The following is a 10,868-nucleotide window of genomic DNA, read 5'->3' on the forward strand; positions in this document are numbered from 1 at the left end:
AGATGTCACATGCATGCTTGGTTAAATTTATTAAAAATGCATGTGATTCTCACCTACTCTAAGCACAAAAATCAATGTTTGTTTAAATTGGGTTGATCTGAAAGAAAACTTTGTCCAAAATAAATTAGTATCCAAATGATTTTATATATATATATATATATATGCTACATCATTTACCACTCCATACAATGATACAGCTTATAGGTGCAAATTCTGGATCCTTGCAGACAATTTTTAAGCAAACTTCAGAATCTGCCTCGGATTGTATAAGAACAAATTATTATGGGACGAAGCAAATGAGCAAAGAACTAGTTCCACTTCTTCAATTATCCAATTCAGCAAGAATAATAAATGTCTCCTCCTCCTTCGGACAGCTAAAGGTACATTATTATTATATCGTTTGGTAGTACATTTTTTAAAACTTGCGGTGTGTTTTCAAATTGTGGGAAAGAATGCGGGTTTTTACTACATTTTTTTAAAGGTTAAACCTCGATTTTACCAAATTCTTAACTGCGTTTTGAAATCGCAAATCCAAACGAACTCTATATATCAAAAAGTTTACACTTTTAGTTATGTCATAGATGCTAATAACAATGGAATTTCAGCATATCCCAAATGAGAATGCAAGGAAGGAGCTAGGAGATGTAGATGGCCTCACAGAAGAGAAAGTGGACAAGGTGGTGAAAGGGTTCTTAGAAGATGTGAAGGAGAATTTGATACAAGTCAAAGGTTGGCCTGCAAATATTTCTGCTTATATTGTCTCCAAGGCAGCTCTGAATGCTTATACAAGGATTCTTGCTAAGAAGTACCCCAACATTGCCATTAACTCAGTTTGTCCTGGCTATGTCAAGACGAATATTAATCAAAACACTGGGGTCTTGACTATTGAAGAAGGAGCAAAAGGTCCTGTCATGCTGGCTTTGATGCCTGATGGTGGACATTCCGGCCTATTCTTTGATAGGACGGAAGTGTCAACCTTTTTGTGATAACTGGTGCAATATATATGATGCAGTTGCTCATTTTAATGTCACATTTTGTGGTAATTTCTTCAGTTCTTGCAATTGTATTACTTTTCACTTGCATTGAATAAAAGTTTTCTATGTTACCTGTTGAGAAAGGGATCAAGAAATTATTTATTTTATGTTCTAGATTAGATTTTACATATAGATCGGAATCTTTTATAATTAGTTGCCCGTGTTGCATACAATTTAGATAGCCTCATAGAGAAGAGGCTGCAGGACTCACTTGTCTTGGACAATCCAGTGTACAGAGATCAATTGCTCAGGATAGGTGGGCCCAGGGTCGGAGGGAGGGGGTTGAGAGATGTCAAACGCACCCCCTCACCTCCCGAAAATTTTCTCTACTCTTTGAATTTTTTTTCGAAAGTCCTAATTGCCCACCCTAAAAATCTCATCAAGGGGTAAGTATTTTTCAAGAGGATCAAGCTTCATGAGTCACACCATGTTCTGCCATTTTTTCACTAGTTTCTTAACCTAAAACTAGTGACCACTCACCTGCCAAAGGTTGAAGAAGATGTGGTTGAAGACGAGTAGATGACATATTTTTTTCTTTTGGTAAAAACGCACCATTTTGTTTTTTTGTTCGTATAAACCTAAACTGATTTCCGGACATCCCTCAAATTAAACTCGACAAAGGCACTTGATTGTGCACAGGGCTCGAGATGACGGTGCACAGTTATCCCATTACTTATAGGGACTCGCACACGAATCCAGCTTGTGTGCTCTAGTTAAAACTACAACACATATGCTATAAAAATGTTCAATGACCCAGATACAGTCAAACTATTTTGGGAAAACTATCGCTCTTTTTTAATTAAGTATACCGATGTTACAAAACGTTCGATTGAGTGTATGCATTTATAAAAACCGTTCCATGTCAGGTATTCCGTTAGGCTTCGATGTTAAATCCTAACGGAAGTGGAGTCACGTGACTTCCACGTGATTTTTAATGGCATTCTTCCTGTTATGCCCTTTAAGAAAATGATCAAATACACAAAAAGGACAAAACTTATAAAATGCTCCCAGACGACACCGTATTAATAGCATGCTTATTAATTTGATTTTTTTAATGCTTACTGTGTATTTTTATTTCCGCCATGCTTATTGAAAACAACCACCGCATGGTCCGCATACAACACCATGCACCATCTTCGAAACAATATTTCTACCCATTGAGATTTGAATACGCCCCTAGGCCTTCCATGGCAGGAGTTCTCGATCATGGCACTCGACTCATGGGACTCGACTCCACCCAATGACGTCGACGTGAAGGATGGCTTTGTACATAGCACCGAAGAGGAACCCAATTGCAGAGATTCTAGAACCACTGTAAGATCTGAATTGTAGCGTTTGCTATCTTCTCTTTCTAGTTTCTGGTTTCTTGTTCAGTGTGTATAAAGTCGAGAGAGATGGGTAGAGCCGGTTGGTGACCTTCTCGAAATGCCGGTATGGGTTATTCAGCAAGGTGGCCCAGCTTTGCTCGTCCTTCGGTGCCCACATAGCTGTCATCGTATTCTCTCCGCAAGACAGGCCCTACACGTTCGGCCACCCATCCGTGGACGCGGTGATCGAGCGGTTCCTTGGCCTCCAAGAAGACTTGAAAGATGTTGGGGCGGTGAAGAAGGTGAAGTAGGTGCAAGATGGTGTCGAGGGAGAGGGAAACATATGGATTTGCTTGGACATACCGATAGAGAAGATGGGGTTGGATGAGCTCGAGCGGGAGGAGGCATTCTTCAAAGAGTTGAGGAATAGAGTGGCCGTGCAGGTGGATGAGATGGGGATGCGGAGGGTCGCTAGTCCAGGGACGGAGCCAATGGTTACATTAAAGATGAGGATGATAGTTAGTGCTTTTCCAAGTCCACTGGAACCTGTATCAGCATCATATGCAGTAGTATTCATTTGTTCATGCACTTGCACTTGTTAATACAGCAACAGCTTGAGCTAATCGTGAAAACAAAGCATGACCCATAAGACAAAACTCCTAGCTGCATGTAAATCTCCTTCTTCTTGTCAGGGTTCTTAAATGTCTCATTCACAACATGATCAACATCTGAGCACCAAAGCCCAATCCCAAGTTTTCAAATAAACTTCATCCGACGACCCAGTGCACCGTGAAAATTGTTGGAGAAACTCTGGTTTTGGTTACTTGACCAAACAGAGGAGATGATCTTATTTATAGCAAGAACTCGTAGAGTCATTTTACAAATAGCTTTTCCAATGATTTGGATACAGATGAAAACGTAAGAGAGACATGTACCTAGTACAACAAGGAAATTAAAAACAAGAAACTTGGAAAAGACTTCCAACTGTAGCATACTTCTATCAACTGGAAAGTCCGGGATTGGCATGGATTATATTCAGGAGGAAAATAAGGACATGGGCTGTTCAGGAAAACAAGGGCATGGGCTGTTCTGCAACTATGCTTGATTTATGCAAAGGAAACATGAAGCTGAAATACTTGGCAGACACGCAGCGCTCGTCTCCTTCATCTTCGGCTGGTATACACCTTCCTCGGATGAAGTCAATACGCTCTCTTCTTGAAGGCTGCTTGTTCTGGCAGCCAGGTTGGGGTTCGGCAAGCAGGTCATGTTCCTTCTTCTTCCTCTTGGTGTTCTGAAGCATCTTGTCTATTTCAGGGGTTTTCCCACGGAAGGCCCTATCGCCAAAGCTCTTGGGATCGATCTTGCACCAAAGAGACTCAGGCTCGCCGATGGGTTCGTGCGTGTCTCGTGGGCGAGAGTTGGTGGTCAGGACCAAACAGTGGGGCATGCATTTTATAAGTTTTGTCCTTTTTGTGTATTCGAGCATTTTCTTAAGGGGCATAACAGGTAAGAACGCCATTAAAAATCACGTGGAAGTCACGTGACTCTATCTACTTCTGTCAAGATTTAACACCGAAGCTTGTTGGAATACCTGACATTGAATGATTTTGATAAATGCATACACTTAATCAAACATTTTGCAACATTGGTACTCTTAATTGAATAAGCGCAATAGTTTGATCCCCTTTTGTGAAGTTTCCCCAATTATTTAATGCAACCCGATGCTATTCAACTACTTTGAGAACTTTATTCAACTATTTTTCGTTCTTCTTTCACGAATATTATGGCAATCATTTTTACTTCTTCCAACTACTTCTCATAAACGCAAACACCCATAATCTAAATCTTCTTGTCTGAAACAAACCCAATGAAAACAAGAACACCCACAAACCAAAACAACAAACTCCCATAAAAATCCAATCTTTAAAGCAAAAGAAAAGAATACGCAAAAAGAAGAGTCACGTTTAACAACCAAAAAAGAAATCTATGCTCACAAAGAACATTGTAGAAATTAACTATAGGAATTTGAAGCTTTTACCTTGAATTACGTTGGGTATGGCAGCATTTTGTGGGTGAAGAGCTTGACAAAAATGTTGCCAAAGGAAGGTAGCTTGCTGGTGGTGAGATGGCTGCTCTTTTTAACTTGAGTGGTTGCCCAAATGATGGAGAAATCAGCTTCGGTTTCAGTTTCAATTTTTTTTTGCCCAAACGATGGCTGCTGTTTTTTACCTGAAAATGCAAGATCACACGATCAAAGAGAGAAGGATTGAAAAAGCAATTTTTCTTTCGTTACGTCTAAGCTTACGTCTAAGCTGTGAAATACTTTTATAGCATCTGGACCATTGAATACTTTTGTAGCATGTGTGCTGTAGTTAAAATAACAGCACATAAGCTAGATCCCTCACACACATTTTTCACTCAAAAAACTGGTAGCGCTTGGTCACATTCGAAGCCTTGGGATGTGTTTGGTAAATGGTTGTTGAAGAATTTTTATTTGAATAGTAGTAAGAAGTGATTGATGTGATATAAAATATAAAAAAATTTAGAATTGTTTTATAGAAAACTGAAAATAATGGGTTTTTTTATTTAAATAATAATAAAAAATTATTGATGTGATATAAAAAATAAGAGCGTTGCCAAATACAATTTAAGGTTTTGTGTATTTCTTCCATTTTTAACATTTTGTTTTTTTTTTAAGCAGGCGTGGCAAAGAACTTTCAATCACAAACGTCCAACTGTTTCTTTTTCTAAGCTTTCTAACCAGTTGGGCTGGTTTCGTTAATCCAATACTAGTTATTGATTGGAACTTCAAAAAGTTCTGCTGTAGTGCACTCTGTAGAAATAGAATTACATGGACTTAATACGCATTTGTTTTTCTTGTCTATTTAGAACAATTATTATTGAATTTATGATATTTGTTCACAATTCCTTTTTTAAAAAAATTATCACTAAATTCATAATTTGTTCCATTTAGAATTTTAGAATAATGCTACTAATTCCTCTTGTCTTCCTCATGTCTCCCCAAAATTGATGTAACTTTTAAAATTACCATTAAATTTGTGATAAGTCACTAATTTTGGACGGACACAAGGGAAACATTTAGCATTACTCAGAATTTTATATTTACATTATCTGTTTTAAATAATTATTAATAAGAAATAAATTGCAAGTTATATTTACATATTTTAAATGATAATTAAATTTTGTTAGCAATATTTTTAATATTTTTCATAAATTTTGTTAAATTTTTTTTCCCCCCCGTCAGCTAAAACTCTGGCTCCGCCACTGGGTGGGCCTTACAGCTTCATTTTCTTAGGGTTACCCGAAGCTAATGAAAAAATTAAAGATCTTGATCCTTTTATATATCTAAGGGTGTATATATTGTCAAGCTATTTAAAATTTTTAAATGGCTTGGCTCCATATAGACCACTAAATTAAACAAAATAGAATTTAGAGTATGAAATTGTTCATTTTCATTTCACTTGAAAAGTCTCTCTTTAACTTTTAGTATTTGCATTTGTTAAGATGAGCATTCAAAGATGAAAACCATAGAATCATTTGACTTTGGATATATATATATATATAATGTGAATACTTAAAAATTATCCTATTTCAAATTGAACTAGTCTTTTCCCTTGGTCTATGTCGAACTTAATTACTACGATGGTAAGTTAAGGATGCTGAATGTCCTCCCTATTCAACCTAAAGAGTCAAGCACACTACTCTGCTCAACTAGCTAGTTCAATTCTCAATTGATCAACCCCATACAAACTAGGCTTGAAGAACCTAACACCCCGCTCAACCTATTGGGCTCCATTGATTAACCTCAGGCAGCTTAGGCTTGTCAAGCGTAACAACCCGGTTTACCTTAGGCATCAAAGCTTAACCCCATTTGAATTGGGCTTGTTGAGCATATCATTCCCCCTCAATTTTGGGCTTTGAATGTATAATCCCTATTCAAAATGAGTTCATTGAGGGTATCACCCGCTCGACAAGAGCATGCGTTGGGTTAACTTTCGTCCAAGAAAACTTATACTTTTCTTACTCGATCGTAAAACTGTTCTTTGAAAACTCGCTTTTAAAACATACTTGGAAAAAATACAATTTAACTTCTCAAACTACTACTCTTTCTTTATATGACTTCTCAAACTAAAAAGGCTTGCACTCTGACCCTCCAAACTACCAAAACCTTTGAAAAATACCAATTTAGACGAAATATCCTCATAATACCATTGTCATGTGTTATTTTTCAATTAAAAAAATAAAAAATTAAAAAAAAAAATTAAAAATATTAAAAACAAAAAATCTAAAATTTATTTTTTTATATTTTTTATTTTTCAAAAATATATTGTCTCCGAAGGGGTCACGGTTGGGAAATAATACCACCCCAAATACCCATCCTTTTTTTTTAAAAAAAAATTAAAATTAAGAAATAAAATTTTAGTTTATTTATTATTTTTTAATTTTATTTATTATTTTAATTGAAAAATGACACGTGATAGGGGTATTATAGGGATATTTTGCCAAAATGGACATTTTTCAAAGGTTTTGGCAGTTTGGGGGGCCTAAGTGAAAGCCTTGATAGTTTAGAAAGCTATCCGGAGAAATAATAGTAGCTTGGGAGGTTAAATTATATTTTTCCCAAAATACTTTGAAATACATATAATTTTCTTGAAAACTTCATTTGAAATTTTTTTTTCCCAATAGTAATGTAACTCACTTTGTAAAAATACATTTGAGATGCCTAAATTACGTAAGATGTGGGCTCATAACCACAGATAAAACTCTGTCGGGAAAATTACAATTTATCCCCCTAAACTACTAGCCATTCCACGAATAGTCTCCCGAACTATCAAGGGTTAAACTCTGGCCCCTCAAACTATCAAAACGTTTGAAAAAGATCCATTTTAAAGAAATATGCTCATAATACCCCTGTCATGTGTCATTTTCCAATTAAAAATATATATATATATATATATCTAAGAACTAAAAAAAATATTAAAAACTAAAAAAAAATAAATACAATTTTTTTTTTAAAAAAAAAAATTGGTTGTGTGGGAGTGGCTGTCGGTGGTGGCCACCCCCTTGAGGAAGGGGTGGCCTGCGAGCCACCCCAGGGGTCGGGGGTGGCGGCAGCCCCAGGATGGCCAAACTCACCTTCGCTTGTTCCATTTCTTCAGGCTTCCCCTTCTTTAATCTCAAGCAGAGGCATCTCTATCTGTCCCTAACTCTCTCCTTCAGCTCACCTAAAACCCCATGCTGTTCTTTCTCCGTGGCTTTCTTCGAACTCTTGCTCCCTAGTTTCTTCAATTCAGAGCAGAATTCCGTGATCTGATTCAGAATTTTCCGTCCACCTAACAAATTACGCCCCGAGAAACTACTCCTCAAATGCGGTTTCTTTTCGTGCTCTGGCGGATTCCCAAATTGTTTCTTCATCTCTGTGCTTGGTTTCGATCCTGCTTTCTTAGACTTGGTCCTACCATTGGGAATGGGACCTCATCTTGTTCTCACTGTCCCCAATGGAATTCTTTGAAAAATATGATCCTTTGATTGGGAACTTTTGCAGCTGAAGATGAATTTATTTCTTTTTCTTTTTGCTCCACATCTCTGCACCAAAAATAAATAACTAAATTGATATCCAGGAAAGAGATTTAGCTTACTTGAATATGCTAATTAAATTAATTCTTGGAGCCCGAAAATTTGAGAACTTTATTTTTCTATATTTTCCTGCATTTTTCTCAAATGCCAAACAGAGTATAATTAGAATTTGAATTATACCTGCAATTCTTATCCCTGAAAGGAAAAATTTCCAAAATAAAACTGGTTTTAGATGCTTAACCTGAAAAAACCAGAATCAACCAACTTTGCTTAGGCTGTTTATCTTAAAAAATGAAAACTGAGAATCAAATAAACAAAATTACGGCAATTACAACCTTCGAATAGAGTATTCGTTTCAGAAAATCTTCAGCATTCCTCGGATGCTTGCAATCCGCAAAGCCGAGACCGAAAATCAGTACAAATAAATAAATAAACAGAGAGAACCTGGCAAAACTTGGACTTCGAAATCTTTTTTATTTTTCTTTTCCTTTGGTTTCTCGAGAACCAAACACAGAGTTAAACTAAGATTTGCCCGGCCACTAGGGGTTGGCAGCAAGCCACCCCAAAGGTGGTGTTGCCCCCCCCCCCCCCCCCCCCCCCCCCCACACCCAATTTTTTTTTTTTAAAAAAAAAATAAATTTTCGTTTTTTTAGTTTTTAATTTTTTTAATTTTTTTTTTTATATTTTTTAATTAAAAAATGACTCGTGATAGAATTATTATGGGGATATTTCACCAAAATGGGCATTTTTCAAACGTTTTGGTAGTTTGAAAGGTCATAGTCTAAGCCTTGGTAATTCGGGAGGCTATCCGTGGAATGGTTGATAGTTCGGAGGGCTAAATTGTAATTTTCCCAAACTCCGTCAGTGTTTCAAATTGAGGGCATAATTCTGAAATTTTAAGCAGTTGAAAGATAAAGCATTAAATTAAGTGGAAAGGTAGACCCTAATTTAATATTATAGTTTATGTTACTATCGTACGCTGTCATAACAATCTTAGTTATGTCATACGTCAGTTGATATCAAAGCTTAAGCGTTTTCTTGGGGCGAATTTTCATCACTTTTCAATACTAGTGGTCATGGTTGGCGTGGATAGGTTCCGAATGAGAATACGATATAGTTGCTCATTTTCATGTCATAGTTTCTAGTAATATATGTTTTCGGTTCTTGCAGTTGTTTTGCTTTTTACTTGCATTGATTGAATAAAAGTTTTCTATGTTATGTATTGTGAATGAGTAATGCTACATATATATCATCCTCAGTTATCCCTCTTCCATCCCGCTAGGTCGATGTGGCTTGAAACAACCCCGACCACCCTCTTGGATTTCTCTGCAGTCTGCCATCCCCAGTCCACCAAGCCCATTCTAATGCATTATGCAAATCAACTTAAGAGACCCCATCAAGAGCCACACGTACACCATGTCATGCCATTAGGGAAAGTTGTGTTGCTTTCTGGATCTGATAATGTTGTCACTGGAATTGTTGTATTTGCCTTCTTTTGCACCACATTGTCCCTCAGGTGTGGTCCTAAACACTTTTTTTAATAAGAAAGGCTCAACATATGAAATATTTAATTGAAATATAGGGTAAATGATGAAGATAAAGTTCGAACTCTTAACTTAGCTCTGATACCACATTAAATCACTCTTATTCCAAAATATCTCACGACAATTAGATTTCTCTAATGCGTTTCTCGATAGCCACTTAGAGAAAAAGGTATTTATGGAACAACCAAAAGGCTTTGAACATACTACACATGATGAGTATGTATGCAAGTTAAATAAATCTATTATTGGATTGAAACAAGCCCCCAAAGGGCTTGGTTTTCGGTGTCTTTCTGAAGCATTACTGGTGTTAGGATTCTCAAGCTTCGATGTTGACACTTCCCTAGTATATTTTCATAAGCAATCAATGATTGTGTTTGTTCACGACTGTGTTTGCTCCTGTTTATGTGAATGACATTATAGTCACCAGTAACCAATCCACAACCATCTCTAGCCTTGTTACTTATCTTAAGTAGGAATTTGCTATGAAAGACCTTTGGTCTCTTTCATTTTTCTTGAGAATTCAAGCTTCAAGAAAACAGTCCTACTGATTGATGTAGGAGAAAATCAGGCATAAGATTTGAAGATTATTTATTGAATAAGATAAGCTCGAGAATGGAAAGAATTGTATAAAATATTTTAGAATTATTTTTAGAATAATATATTTTACTTTCTGTACAAGATATTGCTTTGTTTCCAAGTCTACGGTTATGTTTTTTATTTTTACTTCTTTCTTTTTCTCCAAACATTCTATTTAGAAAATACTCAAACTTTGCCTATAAGAAAGCAGGTTTTTATTATTTTGGAATCATGTTTTGAAGTATCAATTAAATTTTAAGTCTTTCGAAGTTATTTCTCTGTTTGCTTATTTCAGACAATTAAGGGTTTTCTCTTCTATACTTGTTATTTTCTCTCTTCCTGATTTCTCTTTTCTATCTTCAATTTATAGTTTATATTGCTATCATACGTTGTTATAACAATCTTAGTTCTGTCACGTGTCAGTTGGTATCAGAGCTTAAGCGTCTTCTTGGGGTGAATTTTTATCACTTTGCATGACTGGTGGTCGTGGTTGGCATGGATAGGTTCCGAATGAGGAAGTCTCCTACCATGAATGCAGTTTACAAGATGTGCAGGGGCAGGTTGCAGAGTTAACCCAGTGTCTAGTAGCACAAAACATGGAAATGTATTGCGATATTGACAATCGCTATTCAGTATCCATTTTTGAGAACTCGTATCACAATCCTGTTTTGGTTCAGGAACAACGTGGTTGGTGTAAAATAAAATAGAAGAGATAGAAGGGAAGAAGAGGAGAACACAAAAGAGAGAAAACACTACATTGCTTCTTATTTCATTTAGTGCTTTTGATTACAAATGATATGAATATATAG

General features: G+C 36.3%; 1 protein-coding gene across 1 annotated transcript; it reads left to right on the forward strand.

Moving 5' to 3' along the window:
• The first annotated feature begins 188 nt into the window (after positions 1–188).
• On the forward strand, positions 189–986 carry LOC133854610 ((+)-neomenthol dehydrogenase-like). The gene is made up of 2 exons (XM_062290848.1): positions 189–380; positions 606–986. The coding sequence occupies exons 1-2, from the start codon at positions 189–191 to the stop codon at positions 984–986; spliced, it is 573 nt and encodes a 190-aa protein (XP_062146832.1).
• The last annotated feature ends 9,882 nt before the right edge of the window (positions 987–10,868 follow it).

This window comes from Alnus glutinosa, chromosome 13, assembly GCF_958979055.1.
Source record: "Alnus glutinosa chromosome 13, dhAlnGlut1.1, whole genome shotgun sequence".
NCBI lineage: Eukaryota > Viridiplantae > Streptophyta > Magnoliopsida > Fagales > Betulaceae > Alnus > Alnus glutinosa.

What these genes read in the sequence shown, in the direction of transcription:
- LOC133854610 (XM_062290848.1), top strand. Translation starts at nt 189, where the DNA reads ATGATACAGCTTATAGGTGCAAATTCTGGATCCTTGCAGACAATTTTT. An exon ending in CCTCCTTCGGACAGCTAAAG is followed by an intron (nt 381 to 605) that starts GTACATTATTAT and finishes ATGGAATTTCAG; the next exon opens with CATATCCCAAATGAGAATGC.